This window comes from Leptidea sinapis, chromosome 1, assembly GCF_905404315.1.
Source record: "Leptidea sinapis chromosome 1, ilLepSina1.1, whole genome shotgun sequence".
Classification (NCBI taxonomy): Eukaryota; Metazoa; Arthropoda; class Insecta; order Lepidoptera; family Pieridae; genus Leptidea; species Leptidea sinapis.
Window position 1 is genome coordinate 14,664,430 of NC_066265.1, and position 18,108 is coordinate 14,682,537.

General features: G+C 36.7%; 1 protein-coding gene across 1 annotated transcript in view; it reads left to right on the forward strand.

Moving 5' to 3' along the window:
* The window catches only part of LOC126966946 (LIM domain-binding protein 2), a 53,531-nt gene that overhangs the window by 23,448 nt on the left and 11,975 nt on the right, over positions 1–18,108 (forward strand). Inside the window, exons 2-4 of the mRNA XM_050811270.1 lie at positions 13,241–13,316; positions 16,596–16,698; positions 17,742–17,914. Of these exons, the coding sequence (XP_050667227.1) occupies positions 13,241–13,316; positions 16,596–16,698; positions 17,742–17,914 (352 nt within the window). The remainder of the gene's footprint in view (positions 1–13,240; positions 13,317–16,595; positions 16,699–17,741; positions 17,915–18,108) is intronic.

Genomic DNA, 18,108 nt, shown 5'->3' on the forward strand with positions numbered 1-18,108 from the left:
CTTTCTTTCGTGTACAGCCAAACTGCTACATGGACTCTATATAAGGCGTTGTTGGCGCCGAATATGATACTGTCATGAGCGGTGATGATGATGTAATAATCGTTCGCACTACTACGATATTGTCACCTAATGGGATGACCGTTCATCCGTTTCTCCACAGTATGGTTTCAAGGAACTTTGACGTGAAGTTCCGTGCGCGGTGTAACTATGTATAGACGTAGACATAATTATATCGGAATATATTCCCAAAAGACCGCCCACGCTCGTTGAAAGACTCGTCAAGACGCTGGTTCTTCTCGAAACCTGGCAAGTACGAGTCGGATTTGTAAACCAAAGGTTCCGTAAAAATTGTTTCCAACTTCGTTTTAAAAACGAAAGAAAAAAATATAGTACCTACTTAAATATGGAAGAAAAAAGTATTCTTGACAGTTATGTTGCTATTTCTCTGAAAATGTTTTTTGGGTGCTTTTGGCGCATGCTAAGAAGCTTCATAACTTTGAAAGTTCCAAATGATTCGGTTTATATTAACCCCCTTATTCATAATAGTCTGCTAACTTAAAGTATTACTGATTCTCACTCTGTCTTCTTCTATTGACCTAAGTCAGAATGGAAATAAACACTCCTTAGCGGCTGTTTTAAGTTAGCGGACCATTATGAATAAGGGTGTATATATATGTATAGGTGGTCTGTTTCTCTGTCCTCGCACTTCAGATACATTAAAATTCGAAAAAATATTCAGAGAAAGCTGAATAAGTTGCGGGATGAATATCTTCTAATTTATTTTGTCTGTTAATAATATTTCTCTTTTTTATCAGAAACATTCAACGCATAAATAGAAATCATTCTATGTAGAATTGTAGAACATATTGTATTCTTACACAACTACTAAAATAAAGAACTCAAGAATCTTAAAGCTTTTACGGATGCTTTACAAAAACTACGAGATAGAAGTGACAAAAAAGTACCAGGTACAGAGAGTTAATAATAACTAGATTTTCCGACGTTTTGTACAGTATTCACAAGTCGCTCAATATCCGTAGCGTTGCAAGCGTACGTAGCAATGTAACTATAGGCGACAGTCGTCACGTTCCTATCATGTTCTTATTTAGATTTCTATAGTTTATAATATATATATTATAGTACCAGTAGGAGGCTCCTTTGCACCGGATGCCGGCTAGATTATCGGTTCCACAACAGCGCCTATTTCTGCCGTGAAGAAGTAATGTGTAAGCATGGCTGTTTTTCAGTCTGAACTCTGAAGGGCGCTGTAGCTACTGAAATTACTGGGCAAATGAGACTTGACATTTTATGTATCAAGGTGACGAGCGCAGTTGTAGTGCTGCTCAGAATCTTTGGGTTTTTCAAAAATCTTGAGCGGCACTTCAGTGTAATGGGCAGGGCGTATCAATTACCATCAGCTGAACGTCCTGCTCGTCTCGTCCCTAATTTTCATAAAAAAAAGTATGACGTCATGAGTTAGCAGCCCGCCGTCAGTAATCGGTATTCGGTACTTATGTATGGTTGGTGGTTGTCATACGGTGTCACTATGATATTACTAAGATGGCTGCTTATTGATATCGTCAACCTTACTGTGAGGAACAGGCTTATAATAACAATTTTAATTTATAAGTATTTTTAAATTAAGTTCAGTATGTCCATACACTTGCATTTGACCGTTTCGAAAAATTATTTCTAAGTTCAAATATAGTATGTAGCTATTAATTAATATTAGGCCAGGTCTACATATTATAACGAATTCGTACAAAGAAGGTCTACTAGGTGTGCCAGTGGCGATTCGCGAGGAGACTGAAGACTTTTAGTTCACTGTTGTTCTTTGTATGTGGCATAGGAAACTTTGTGAGTTGTTTAGCGTTCTCCGGTGACTGTTACGAGTTATGTTAAATATTTTACATAGGTATTGTTTTTCAACAAAAATTATTAAAATATTACCAAGTCCTACAAAATATAATAGAACTAAGGGTTATTATATCGTGAACATTTAAGGCTCACACGTTTCAGACCCAGCGGTTATTGAGCCGTGCCTTAATATAATATGTATATAGATTTTTTTTTATCGCGAAGAAATATCCAGGCCGTAATAGATTTTACAGTGTTTGTGTAGATTTTAAATGTTTTTAAGGAAACAATTATATTAATTGTATATTCTATGTACGTGTTTCGATTAGGTTACGTCCCGTCTGTATGATGTATACACATGTGCGTTGGTTGCTGCCCGGCTGCACGGCCTGCCTCGCCATTGCCTCTGCCGCACCGCCCGCCCGCGACATAGAGCGCGCCTGTGATTGACAGCTGTCAGATGTTCCCCGCGCACGTGTGTCACTGTTTACCGCCGCTGAGTCATTGACTCGGCCTGACATACATTCCGCCGCCGCTGGCCGCCGCCCGGTGCCGGGTTTCGCGAGTGCGTTGTAAATTACCTTATCAGTCGGTGTATTCGTGCACACTGCACGTCTCGTGAGCCGTGCCGTCTGATAACGATACCGGACAACGCATCTGTCGCATGCGGACCTCGCGCTGCGTCTCGCCGACCGCTGTTCTGTGTGGCCATAAGTGAAGTGAACTGACTAATACGGACTGGCTTCAAAAGAAGCACATTAAAACGCGTTCCATTACGCACATGATGTGTATCGATTATTTCCAGCTTCGAACGTCACTGTGACGTATCACGTAGCGTTCATGAGCTGCCTGGTAACATTGTGTATTTCAAATTAGGGAGTTATTTTCCCGCGTTTTTCAATGCTGCAAATAAATAGTTAAATACATAGCTTGCCGCTTATAATTATTGACTTAAGTCACGTATCCATAATAATATAATGTACACATGCGCATCACATTAAATATTTGGATATCTTTAAACGATGTTATCATGTTGTTTGGTCCAATAAAAGTGTAAAAATGGACAATATCATGCTCAATATAGTCCTTGCTGTTATTGATACAGTGAACTTAAGATGGGCATGGTTGAGTGGTCAGTGAGTGAACATGTCTACTGTCTAGTTATTTATAATCGCGTTTGATTACTCGGTTCACCTCAAGTCACCTACATACGGACGCGGTCTATGTGGTGGTCGGTGGAATGTAGACAGTGAGCACATAATGTAATGCACTCACGTCCGTACTCGGTACTCTATGTACGTCTCATCGGCATCGCTTGTCTGTGTGCGGCGCGCGGTAATGAGCGTTGTGTAGAAACAGTAAAAAGTATGGCGCGCGCGCACGGGGCGGCAACGTCGCTTAGCGGCTGCTACACCGTCACATGTCTAAACAATGCTCTTTTATTTTATCTATTCCACCTTTATAGTATCAATGCGCGTCATTATTTTTATTAACACGATCAAATGTCTTGCTCGTCGCGTTCAAAATTATCTTTCCATGATAATACCGGTAAATAAAACGTTTTATCCAAGGTCGTAAATAAATATACTTAAAATGAAATGTTCGTACTCAGTTTTTCTTAATATTAAATATTTTTATTTATTTCGACACTTAAAAAGTGAAAGTAGTTTAGTAACGATTAACGAAGAGTCCTGGAAGCGCGGGAGTAGCCGAGTACTTGGAACGAACTTGTTTTATATTTCCGTATTATGAACAAATGCTGATTTCCTTTAATTTATCATAATGGCCTATAGCTTTTTACCTCTACCTTTAAAAATTATTAATATTATTATTAATACAATGGGATAAATTATAAAATAAGTAATGATCAGCGACCGCGACAAAGCGTCTCTCTCTTATTCATTAGACCAGAATCTAAAACTAATATTAAATTTATAAAACTAATACATAATTTATTATTGAAACTAATAATGTCGAATAAAAAGCCAGCCTGAAAATTTATCTTCAGTTTTAATTGTTAAGAATAGTTTTAAATAAGAGAAACAGAATGCTTAATCTACACATAATATTACCTGATCTACACATATTATTACCTAACTGTTTGAATAAATCTATTTGACATATTACGTATATTATTAATAAGGAAGTCAGTGTGCTTTAAAAAAATTATAATTAGAATACCTTCAAGTATTAGAATAAAGTAACAAAAAAATGTATTTAACCGAAAAAAATTCGTGGGGTGCTTTTCATGTCACTTTGCTATAAGGATACTGAAGTTACACTGTTTAAATTATTGTATTCTCATCGGTCCTTGATAAATGTGCAATGTTTCCATTCAATCCAATATTTAAAGTGGATGGAAATGAATTTCCGTTAAATATATCCATACCAACTTACGTATGAAGCTAATAAAGCGTGTTAAAAATAAGCTTATTCTCCCTTCGATTGTCTCAGAAGATGGAAAACAATTACATTAATGTTAATTTAAGTCGCAGTTTTGTTAACCATGACACCTCACAATGCGCGACGTAAACACAACCAAAATTTGGTTTGGAAAAAACATTGCTGTGGTCGCGAAATTTGATTTCAGTTATTTTCTTATATTTTAATTGACATTAGTTTATAGCTTGTCTTTCGCCTTTCTAACATTACACCTATTTATGTGACACTCTATCCGTCAAATTCGTGGGGGATGAAGGTATGTTTAAAAAATAACATTTTATTTACATTATACTATGTATTATGAGGCTACTACTGCTAAAATAATGTAGAAAGGAAAAGTCGTCGTCCCTTAAATTTTTGAATAAGATCTACTTAAACACGGCACTTAAGGACAGATAAACAAACATTATTATTTTAAAAATAAATTTGTTGATGACCTCACATATTTTTTAACCGACTTCAAAAAAGGAGAAGGTTCTCAATTCATCGGTATGTTTGTTTTTATTTTGTAACCCTCAAAACTTTCGAATGGGTGAACTGATTTTGATAATTCTTTTTTTATTTGAAAGCTAGTGCTTCCCGTGCGGTCTGCTTGTATTTTGGTCCAGATCTGACAATGACATCCATGAGAAAACCATAAAAGTCTTAAATTTGCTATACATACGTATAGCAAAGTGGATGATAAATTTACGAATAACTCAATATCGCACTAAAAAGTTTAAAAATAATTGCGTATTTTTATACAATCTAATTAATTAATCTAATTCTGGTTACGATTATTCTAATTTTTGGAGTCGGTGTCATCCAAGATAGGTTTGTTACTACATACATAGTTATAGGTGAGATGTGCTTGAGTTGTGAGGAGGCGAGAGCGGGTCGCGGCGGAAGGACACCGATTCCAAAAATAACAATAATCGTAACTAGAATTATATTGAATAAAAATACGCAATTATTTTTATACTTTTTAGTGCATATTATATCTATTGTTTTGGAATAGTGTTTTTGAAGTCGGTTGTTTTTTTTTGTTAAAATTTTTCAAACAATAAGCTTTTAATGGATCGTCTCGTCTGATTTCGATATTGTAAAGTTGTTGACTTGTAGATAATATTGAGTATGTTGTATTTTATCAATAACATGTTTATCAAAACACTATTGTGAAAACTATACTTATAAAAAAAACAATATACTTTCTCTGACCCTCAGATAATACTTCGTTTACTCTGATGGATTTCTAGTGCAACTTGTAGTTACATATTATAACGAATGTGCTAATTTCAGCATTAAGGTGCTTTTCTCACACCGTGCGTAGAGAAAATTTCAATAAAATGAACGTTCTTTAAATCAAAACCGAAAAAAAATATAAATAATAATTCTATAACGGCCCCTAGTCTAAACTAATATTATAAAGAGGAAACATTTGTGTTTTTGTATGTATATTTGTAATGTTTTAACACAAAAACTGCTGGACCAATTTCAAAAATTATTTCACCATTAGAAAGCTGCATATCCACTGATTGACATAGGCTGTATTACATATTGAAAAAAATAGGGATCCCTAATAAAATTCAGTATATAACCCGAGATGTAAAAAAAATAGGCATAAAAATCTGTTATCGCGTGCGCTGCGGAAACTATTGACGATAGAAAAAAAAATGTTCTACAGTATTATAGAACGTATCAATATCTAGAAAAAAGTCCGCGATACCATATGTCCAATAACTGTAGTTATGCCACTATATCTACTTTTTTACATTTTAAAAGTTGATATAGTTCTGCCGACAATAATCAATCCATATTATTCATACCTCAACATTAATCCTTATCCCATTAAATGATATTTTATTAAAAACCGTTTCAATACCTGTTAAATACTTTTTAAATTATCAAAATCGGAGATTCCTTACAAAAGATATAACGAATTTAAATAGCATATAACAATAGAAGTGAAACCGCAGAGCATTGCTAGTATATGATAAATGTGCAACAAACATCATACATAATATACTATACTATGCATTGTATCCGCAAGTAACTACTAATATTATAACAGATGATCTACGTGTCATGTACGGCGTTCAAACGAAAACGTACACGAAAATAGACGAGAGAAAAAATACCTCGTTCAAATTGTTGACCTTTCTCAGCGGCGAGCACTCAGCTGACGCGACGTTGCCGCTCCGTGCTCAACGCGAGCCTTGCCCGCTTATCGCCCCTACCGCCTTGCGATACGAACCATAGTCGCGTGCCGCCGTCGAGCACATAGCGTATTTAGGACGTTCTTCACGCAACACTGGCTTCCCGCGCGAAAAATTCGAAAAGCTTTATCAGTCGTGTCGCGCTCGTCTACTACATTTCGCCGGTTCGCGCCATCAATCATTTTACCTATTAATTTATTACATTTTGTATATACTGTGCAGTAACAGTGACAGTTTCATTTCCCAACGGATGGAATTCAAAGTGGAAAAAGTATGTCTAAAGAGTGACAGAAGTGCGTTAGAATTTTAACTGGATTCTTATCAGTCACGAGCTGGTAACAATTATATTTGGCAAATAGAAAGCACGTTATCGGAAACTAGGTCGGCGCTTTGTGCGGTATTAAAAAACTGAACATTGTGGGATATTTTATCCGAATAAACGTTTAACATTATTTGTATAGTGTTTGTCACTAGTTAGTTACATATTATTATTATTAAATACAAAGATCTATTGAATACGTTACGCTGCACGCGACGCACATTACAAATGTAAACATTAATTTTGTAAACAGAATCTAGAAAACATAAATGAGTTCTTATATTTCGTTGACAAATAAATAAAATATAGAAATACGGATAGCGCTCGTTCTGTGTATGTGGAAGTTGGAACGCGCTGCCAGGGTAACCAGTAAGCCGTAGTTTCTACGGCGTGGTGGGTCGACTTTATAGTGGTTTTTGAATAGTGGGTGTCCGGTGGACGTAGTGTTGCGATACTCTCGTAGTGCGGTGGAGTGTGCACTACTGGCATCCAGCGAGTGATAGAGGACAGAGGTACCAGGGCGGCATGGCCGGCGGGCGGTAGACGACATCACGGTGGCGTTCCCGGGCGCGCTGGGGCTGGCGGACGAGTACCGGGAGTACCTGGTACCCCACTACCACGAGTACCCGCCGCCGCCGCCGCCGCTCTACCACCACATCCAGGACCCCTACTTTAGGTAAGGGGCGACACGAACAGGACGTTCAGCTGATGGTAATTGATACGCCCTGCCCATAACAATGCAATGCCGCTCAGGACTCTTGAAAAATCCAAAAATTCTGAGCGGCACTACAATTGCGCTCGTCACCTTGTAACATAAGATGTTGAGTCTTATTTGCCCAGTAATTTCACTAGCTACGGCGTCCTTCAGACCGAAACACAGTAATGCTTAAACATTACTGATTCACGGCAGAATTAGGCGCCGTTGAGGTACCCATAATCTAGCCGGCATCCTGTGCAAAGAACGAAGAAAAGAAGGTATGCGAACCTGTGCTTTACACCATCATTCGTAATTCTTAGTAATCTACACACACATAAATATATAAATAAGAATAATATTCCCAGAAGTGAGGGAAACCACATGGCACATAAATCAATTAATCTCGCCAACAAACTGTTGCAACAGTTTGGCGAGATGTAAAATTTAAGTACCAACTGTGCATATATGATTAAATAAAAATTTATAAAAAAAAAATTAAAATCACATATAGTAAATATCTCAGTTTATAGAGCCTAGGGGTGAGGAAAATACATTTACGTAATATCTAGGCTATGATGTCAGGTAGTCCTTCAGTCAGCGAGGTCTTGTTTATCAACTACCAACTAGAAACTTCCCCATTTGCTAAAGAATATGAATAGTCGCGATTGTAATGATTTTCAGAATTTTGACTGCGCGTTACAAACAACTGTGAATAATTTGAATTATACAAATCATATCATTGGTATTCTAAACTCTCAGTAGATGGCGCTTATTCATAAAATCTCCCTGAAGTCATGACGGCACCCGAGAACGTCGTCGTACCGTTTTCCATAACGGCAAACGTGCGCAATCAGATGTTTTAGATGAAAAATGAAGCTGGCATTGTGTCTCCATTCTCTAGTGGCCAGTCGTCACTCGTCAGCAGGTCAGCGGCCGGCGAGGTGCTCTCCGGCGTCGGTGGCTGCAGCTCATGAAAGTAGTCTCCGCTCGCTGGACTTTCTATTCTCGCTGAATACGAGACAATGGCTCCGTTGCGACTTGCGATGTTTTCACCGACGCGGACATTCACTAACACACGACTACAACACTTTTCTACACAAATAACATAATATTATACTTTATTGTGTGTTACAACTTGTAACTTGCAACTCTCAGTTAGCCTGCTCTGTGTCTCGAACCTTCCCTAAGCCATGGTGTTTGAAGCGATGGCTGGTTCACGCAGTGTGTTCTAAATCAAATCAAAATCACTTAATTCATCTAGGTCAAAGACCACCACTTCGGAAAAGGTTGAGTTTTTATGAGAAGAAGTGGCAGTAAAAGTCATTACCATTCTTAAATCATCGTGTACATATTATTTTAATTACAATATAATATATAAAGTGATGCAACATAAACACTAAAGCGTCTAAATGCATAAAAAATAAAGGGAGAGCCGTTTTTTTTGTTCGGGTATTGCGAGAACTACTAAACCGATATTAATAATATTTATACCATAAAATGAGTGTGTTTCGGAGGAGTTTGACTTACAAATACCTATACTGTATGCGGAACATAAATAATTTAGTCAAAGTCGTTTCATTTCATGACATAATAAAATGTCACTGACGGAATTATTTCATTAATTCATACAGTGAGCGGGCGCGCGGGGTACTTTAAAGTTATTTGGTAAATGTACGTTCGCCGGATTAGAATCTATATATATAAAAGAGAATGTATGATTGTATGTTCCCTAATAACTCCTAAACTATTCGAATTCCACTTGTTCCAGTCTAGGGCTTGCCTCGGTATATGGTTGGGATACCTGGCCTATCCAACTCCATTTGCGGCGTTTTATCTGTTGGTCGACTGGGACTTCATGTCAGCGTTGCCAAAGATGATCGTTGGAATTTTTGTCGGGCCAGTGAATACCGAGGATATTTCGAAGGGATCCGTTTAACGAAAACCTGAAGTTGATGAGAGATGGGCTTGGTGACCTTCCAAGTCTCACACCCATACATCAATACGGTCTTCACGTTGGACCGGATTTTTTTTATAACTACGGTTTATAATTAAGACGAGGAAAAATATCATATATTTGACCAAAACACACTTACTGACTTAACTCATAGGGATAAATAATAAATTACTTACTGATAAACTTTGTCATGAATAAAGGAGTTATTGAAATTATTTTATTAACATGATCATGACTGGTTTACTATCAGACATCTGCTTTACCATTCAACGTGAATTTCAGCAGGTCACACACGTTGTACGAGGGCTGCACTAAAAGTATCGGGAATGGAATATTTCCACTGTTCCTATCATATTAAAATATTTTTAATTAAAAACTCCTTGGTTTTAAAAATCGAATACCATTTATTTATTTAAAAAAAGATTCTCGGTCTTGTCACAAGGTCTTTTCAAACTTGTTTAGTCGTTGAGAAAATGGAATTGACTTGATAAAATTCTAGAGCGATGATTTATTATGACTTTCGAAGTGGTTTAACACAAAAACAGTGTGTTGACCGGATGGTTTCTGCATTTGGTGATGAAGCACCATCCAAAACCTCATTTTATCGCTGGTTTGCTGAATTTCAACGTGGACGTGTCAAGCTCAGTGATGATCCCCGTCAAGGTCGTCCAAACGGTCGTGTTCGTTCACGGAGTGTTGCAAAAAAAAAGGTGGCCACGTTTGTCTCCAAAACCGGCCATGTTGCGACTATTCCTATTGAGGGAAAAAGAACGGTAAATGCAGAATGTTATGCTCGCATATGTTTGCCACAGGTCGTTTCTGAACTCCGTAAAGAGAACTGCAACCACCGCATCATCCTCCATCACGACAATGCGAGTTCTCACACCGCGCACAGAACATAAGATTTTTTAGAGCAAGAAAACATATAATTATTAGACCATGCGCCGTACAGCCCCGACCTAAGCCCTAATGATTTCTATACTTTCCCTAAAATAAAGAATAAATTGCGTGGTCAGAGATTTTCATCACCTGAAGGAGCTGTGGACGCCTACAAAACGGCCATTTTGGAGACCCCAACTTCCGAATAGAATGGTTGCTTCAATGATTGGTTCCATCGTTTGGAAAAATGTGTCAAATTTCGCGGAGAATACTTCGAAAAGTACATTTTTAAATAGTAATGTTGTGTCACTTCCTTGATTCCCGAAATGTTCAGTGCCGCCCTCGCAGCTCTACCATAGTTCATAGAAATTTCAAGATATATTAATTGTACATATACCTGGATTATGCTCGGAGTTTCTCTGCGAGATCAAATCAGGAATGAGGAGATCTGTAGGAGAGCTAAAGTCGATATATATAAACTTATAATATAATGTTATAGGACAAGTAATTAACTTTATTTTATTAACAACAAAATAATGTTTTTAATTATACATATTTATAATAACCTACTACTTAATGCATTTACTTACAATTTGACCATTTTGTATTAATTTACACTCGTGTCTTAAAATACTGCTGTAATGTTATCTGGAACCCATAATATTGGATATAGATATATTGACGAAATACAGAATATATATAAGTACAATGAAAATTTTCAAAAGTATTAGAATTTATTGCCTTCGGCATTATGGTTCTAGTTATGGGGAATCCTGTAGCCACCATAAAATAAGGCCTTGCAATTTGACACTAAATCGCCTGGTAAATTTTGATGATAAATTGCAATATTCAGCCAAGCATTTTTAACTTAGCTTAATATTGCCAGTAATCAAATATGCACGATCTGATTTACATGATACATGATGTATGTACAGTTGTAGTAACCAATGAACTGAAGATAAAAAAGGCTGGTACGGTAACGCCCGAAACTTAACGAGTACCTAAACCACCAAATTGTAAACCGTAAAGAGCCGGTAAAGAGGCTTGAGACCAAGCACGATCTGTAAACGGGTCATTTAAAACGGTATCTAAAATATTCGTAAGTAAACGCCTTAAGTTTACCGCTACCATTAAGACTATTAAAAAATGTTCAAAATTTTAGATTTCAATATAAAATAACTATTTTAGAATCATTATATAATAATTATCCCTGATGTGCGATTTATCTTATAAATTAACACAATTCTGTATTTTTATCATTATTTAATGTTCACCAATATATTTATATCTCATTTATAGTACCTAATGTCACTATTATTATATTATATTATATACAGTTACGTACAGATTATACTATGATTTAATATTTATTATTATTATAATTATTTATTTATTTTTATTTTATAACACTCCTGACTTTGATACCTACGCAAATTAATTTGCAATGGGAAGACTAAAAGAACTTTCTACTTCAAATATCACGAGGGGCTGCTGAAAACCAGTGTTGTGTTGGTGTCTTCAGCACTGACCGACAATATACTGAGTCAGCTCCTTTTAGCAGGGAATCACGCTCACACTGTTATTTTTATTTATTTATTTTTAATTTTTTATAATATTTGTTACCTTATTAAATTTAGAATTTTAATTAATATTGTAAATTATTGTGTGAGTGTTTTTTTATTGCTAACAAAGTGATTCTATTCTATTCTAAACTATAAATCACATTTAAAACAAATTTGGAAATATCCGTAACGGACTAGACCTGAAGAGGCGAGTGTAAAACGAATATGCAAGTTCGGTGAATAATTGTTTAAGACTGTATGAAAATATGTTATATCATTATTAAAACTATGTCATGTTTAAATAGTATCGGTAAACAGTTAATAATTTTTCATATGATTTTTTTTCGCAATCTCTATTAAAGATAGAAATGTAAAGAAAAAAAATCTTCTCATATTCTGTAGGCATATAATTATTTTATTGTTAAAATAAAAGCTTCATATGAACCGTTAAGAAAGGGTTTTAATTATGCGTTATTTGGGCGATATTTTTGGGATAGCGGCCTTAAAAAGGGATTTAAAAGTTTCATATCAATTATAACTACTGTAATGGGATTGATTAAATTTGTGTCGAGTGTCGTCGTCGATGTTCTGCTAATCAGCCGGGTGACGGGCCGCCACTCGCGAATCCGTACATGTTGCCTTCACTTCGCTGTGACAATATGTCCTTACTCCTTAACATAATAATATGTATTACATACCAAAGAAGAGGTCTCCTTGATCGTTTGCTACACTAATTGTGGCCAGCTGTAGTCAACTCACATAGTCTATGCTGAGCGTTTGTGGCAGTAACACGTATTCGACAGCTGGGTTTTGTTTTAAATATTCCATCGTGTGTACCAGGTAGGTAGATATAGGTAGATACTGTTTTTTACACAAAACTAAGTTCAACATAATATTATCTTTAAAACATGTTTAATTTAGGTAGTCATTTATTTATTTTGTCGGTTTTACTGGTGTCAACATGTCATCGAGGTGACAGCTTAGATACTGTTTTTTACACAAAACTAAGTTCAACATAATATTATCTTTAAAACATGTTTAATTTAGGTAGTCATTTATTTATTTTGTCGGTTTTACTGGTGTCAACATGTCATCGAGGTGACAGCTTAGATACTGTTTTTTACACAAAACTAAGTTCAACATAATATTATCTTTAAAACATGTTTAATTTAGGTAGTCATTTATTTATTTTGTCGGTTTTACTGGTGTCAACATGTCATCGAGGTGACAGCGGTTTCTAAAAGCTCTATGGGGCATAAGCTCAGCGGTACAAGTGTCTGGAAAACAACCGTGTGTGTGTATGTATGTATTAACGTGGTGTGTTATATGTTTCAGGAGGCACGCACCCTACTTCGGGCAGCCAGACTACAGAGTGTACGAGCTCAACAAGAGACTGCAGCAGAGGACAGAGGTAACTGTCGCCTCCACTCTACTTAACCTTTCATTGCCGGCCACTAAAACAAAATATTGGCGCTCTTGCCACTTCTCATGTGCTGTGCAACTTTGACATACATCATTGTCATTTTTGATTTTCGCCGAGTTTTTCCGAACTCATACGACTTTGGTACCTTCAAGCTCAAAGCAATATCCCCCTCATTAACCTCTGGTATTGCAAACGTATGAACTGGTGTGTTCATTTAACGTCCAGTAAGAACGTGGATTGTAAGTGACCTTTTCAAACAAAAATCAAATCGGTTCGCTGAGATACAAACATGAAAAACATATAGATTGACAACCATTCCCATTTTTTGTAGTCGGTAAAAAAGGAATGTAAATCCACCTTAAAGACGACCACCAAGGGTCGTGTGAATCCTATGGTTTTGCAAAAGTGTAATAATGAACACATAATAATATGAAGCTAAGCTAAGAAGACCAACAGGATTTGCCTTGTGCGTACACATGAAGGGCTCAAACAAACCTATAACATAAATAAAACAATAAAACATGGCGGACAAGCTTAGATTTAGTTCCGAGAATAATAATTTGAACATACAACTGGTTGGGTTGAAAAATAACAGATTTTTACACATTTCTTCTAATGCTGCGGAAATCTATGTCACGACGTATACTTTTTTTTTCAAATCAAGGAATATTTTAACTAAAAATCATAGGTAGTCAAAAGCTTATGTTTTCTGATGTCCGTTCAATAAGGCTTTTGCGGGGTGACCTCGATCTTGCACGGTATTATTATTTGACTGTCACATCCAGATACAGTTGATCCTAGAACATATGGTGATTCTTATGGTCGTCTTTCTTCTCGTCTAAAAAAACACGTGTTTTTTTAAATAAAATGTCTGTGATCGTAAAGGCATTTATTTTCTCAAAATTTATTCCTTTAGAATTCTTTTTGATGTCATTTCTAATATACTAGATATTACTACCGTTTTGGAAACAAATGGCGCTCTGAGAGAGAAGAAGCGGCGCAAGAAACTCTCCGAGCATTCTTTTTTTGCGCTCTTTTTAATGAAATATACAATATTGTACTGTCATTGTTATTGCTATAAAATAATCACAATCTAGTCCCAGGCTGTCGGATGACTTAGATATTCAGCTGTGGAGTAGTAGGATTTACGACACAGCCATTTTTTTTTATAAAACAATCTATTTATAGATAAAGCCTGAACAGTGGCTGGTACTTTATTTTAAAAGTGTATATATACATTTACCCTTAAAGCTATTATGTATCTTATGAAGCCTACTAGAATAGAATTAGTTACAAGCAATCCCTTATGACTAGCGTTATAATAATGAAAATCACTATTAACAGCAAAAAGGTGACGATTTTTGTGAACGTATATTAAATTATCATAAATGTAGTGACAAAGATCGTCATTTTTTTTGCCATGCCTATCCTGAGAATCTCACACAATATCTCCTTGGCCGAGCACTGCACGTGGAGCTGTATCGCGGTGTCTGCCGACCGCTAGCGCCATCTAGTTTATTATTATAACCTTAATAACATTGATTGCGACGAAATGAACGTATGTTTACTCGGCGTCTCATGACTCATTCCTTCAAATACGTAATATATAATTTTGTCAAATTTCTTCCACGATATTTGTAGTAAGTGTATCTATGTCTTAAAGATGGGAGGATGAGTCTGGACACGTTAGGGAAGAGAGGGGCGGACAGACTGACGTGATAGCGGCTAGATGAATAGTACTACAAAGGCGTCTATTTCTGCCGTGAAGCAGTAATGTATAAGCATTACTGTGTTTCGGTCTGAAGGGCGCCGTAGCTAGTGAAATTAATGTGCATATGAGACTTAAAATCGCATGTCTCAAGGTGACGAGCGTAGTTGTAGTGCCGCTCAGAATCTTTGGGTTTTTCAATAATCTTGAGCGGCACTGCATTGTAATGGACAGGGCGTATCAATTACCATCAGCTGAACGTCCTGCTCGTCTCGCCCCTGATTTTGATTAAAAAAACTAAAATGTTAATAGTTACAGCCAGTATCAGTAATATAGTCGTCACGCTCGCACACAATGTAGTTCGGACATAGACTCGGAATACACTAGCGTATTGATGACTTGACAGCCCGATAAATTGTGACCAATATTGATTTGTCAATGAGCTAGTTTCAACATACTAAGAAGCTTATGTCAAGCGTGGCTGACTGTTTACCATTTGTCAACCAAAATCGGTTACTGTACAATAGATTCGCTTTTCGTCTTCTATCTTGGTGTATCTCTGCTAGAGATATTGTTCTACTTTCAATATTTAGCTGATTCCTGTGAAGATTCGATCTAACTATGTAAATATATACATATTGCGGCGGAAAAAAAAGAGAATTAATTGGTTAATTTACTTGATTGTGCTGTAAGTGGATGTCAGAAAACAGTTGCTGAGCTTTTAGTTTTTCACTTTTTAAAAGCTGATAAAATTTTGTGGATTACGAATTGTGAACCCCCATTTTATACCCCTGGGGGTCCACTTGGACCACTTTGGGAACTAATCACCGATTAACGCTAATATTATATTATAACTGTATAACTTCGGGAGACTTTTCGTTGATTAGTGCAATTATTAGGCATAATATAGCTATCAACGCCATCTATGTTTAGCTTTATTCAGTATTGAACAAAATTTAATATAGTTCAACTCGCATTATTAAAATGTTCGTTTCAATTGATAATAATTATGTAATTCAGCACGACGGGAATATAATATTATAATATAGAGATAGCCTCATAATGTCAATGTTACGAACTAATGTTGATATATTCTGCAGAATAGCTTTTCCACGCTTAGTGTATTACATTCTCAAAAAGAAAAAAACAGCACCACAAAATTTTATTTATACAGAAAAATGTGCGTATGCTCCTCGATATCTTACATCGCTTTTATATATATATTCAACAACAACAAAAGAGTCAATCAATGTGAAAAAAAAATATTAATAACTACAATTATAAGTAGGTATTACTTTTTTTTTGACTTTAACTTACAGTTATGTTTTAGGAAAATACAATAAATTAACTACTACTAAAACTGGACAGGGCTTAAACGGGACCAAGGAGGGCTAATACATAGATTAAATAATTTATACATTCCTTGTGTAGAAAAAATAATGAAAGCGATTTCACACTTTAACCCCTCAATGTACAATTACTGGACCCTTACGATTTCATTATATGACGTACGTATCACAATGTGACGCTTGAGTGACCGTCAGTCGTTACTGTTGCAGGACTCTGACAACCTGTGGTGGGATGCCTTCGCCACGGAGTTCTTCGAGGACGACGCGACCCTCACCCTCACCTTCTGTTTAGAAGATGGACCCAAGAGATACAGTGAGTACCCGCATTGTAAAAAGTCTGCAGTTTGTTGAGCCCATTCTTCTCAGGTCTGAGGCATTCGTTTTGAATGGGTGGTAGTTTTTGACTTTCAATAAGTGATGTCACATCCTATTTTGAATAAAAATATTTGTATTTGAACTTGTAGTCCCACCGCGTTGTGCCCGTAGCGCCTGGCACATACAGGACAGCCTGTATAAGGGTGCATACAAGTAATTATCATGCTCAACCCAAGTTAATCTTCATTTGCCGCGCGAACCAATATATTGATATTAACTTAGTAGAACGCCGATCCAGCTTGAACAGCCCGCGACAACTAGACGGACCAGATCAATTTTGTAAAACAAATAGCCATAACTTTAAAAATTCTGGCACATGGAGGCTTCTGAAATACTAGCCTGCAATACCTTTTTCGAGTATCAAAACAGTCAATTTCATTAAAATCAATATCATAATCATAAAGAGGTGTTTTATTATGTACGATACCGAAAAGTAACGTTGCTAAGTGCAGACGCCTCCGAACTTCCATATTAAGTAAATTGGCTTCTTTCAAATATGGAGTAATGTGGTGCCTGGGCGGTATATTACAACAGAATGAGCGCACGCATTTTGCACTCGAACTTAATTAAATGCGATTCTTAATCATTCTTAACATTGTTTCTGTTTGAAGGGCGCCAAGTGACAAGGCCAATAATGACATTCAATACATTTTTTTTGTAAGAAAATATATTTATTGACAAAAATGGATACATAAAAATACAAAATAGCAGCGCTTTCCGCACCAGGCATGCCTGTATCGCGGAAAACAAGTGAACATACAAATACAATTAAGTTACATACATAACGTCATTGTACGAAGCTTAACATCATTAGACGAACGCAATTGCATTCAAAGTTTGTGATTAGATAATCCTGAACGACATTGCAGCAACAAGCTGAGAATATAAACGATTTGTATTGCATTGACTTTGTTGATTAGTTAGCGCTGTTGTTTGTATATGTGTATGGCCCGACGTAATGCGGAACGTGTTCTGTTGCAGCGATAGGCAGGACGCTTATCCCGCGGTACTTCCGCAGCATCTACGAGGGCGGCGTGTCGGAGCTGTACTACACCATGCGGCAGCCCAAGGAGTCCTTCCACAATACCAGTATCACGCTGGACTGCGACCACTGCACCATGGTCACGCACCACGGCAAGCCCATGTTCACCAAGGTGAGCCTCAAGTGACAGTGGCGCTAGCCCGCCAACGATTTTCTAACGATACCACTGAGCACCAGAGTCGATATCTCCATTGTGACAGTTTCGATTCTGGCACCCGCCATTAATTTTGGCACAGAATATCCCGAGGCGTGCCTAGTAAGTCGAAGTAATCGGAAGAATTTTGAAATTCGACAGGTAATCCGAGT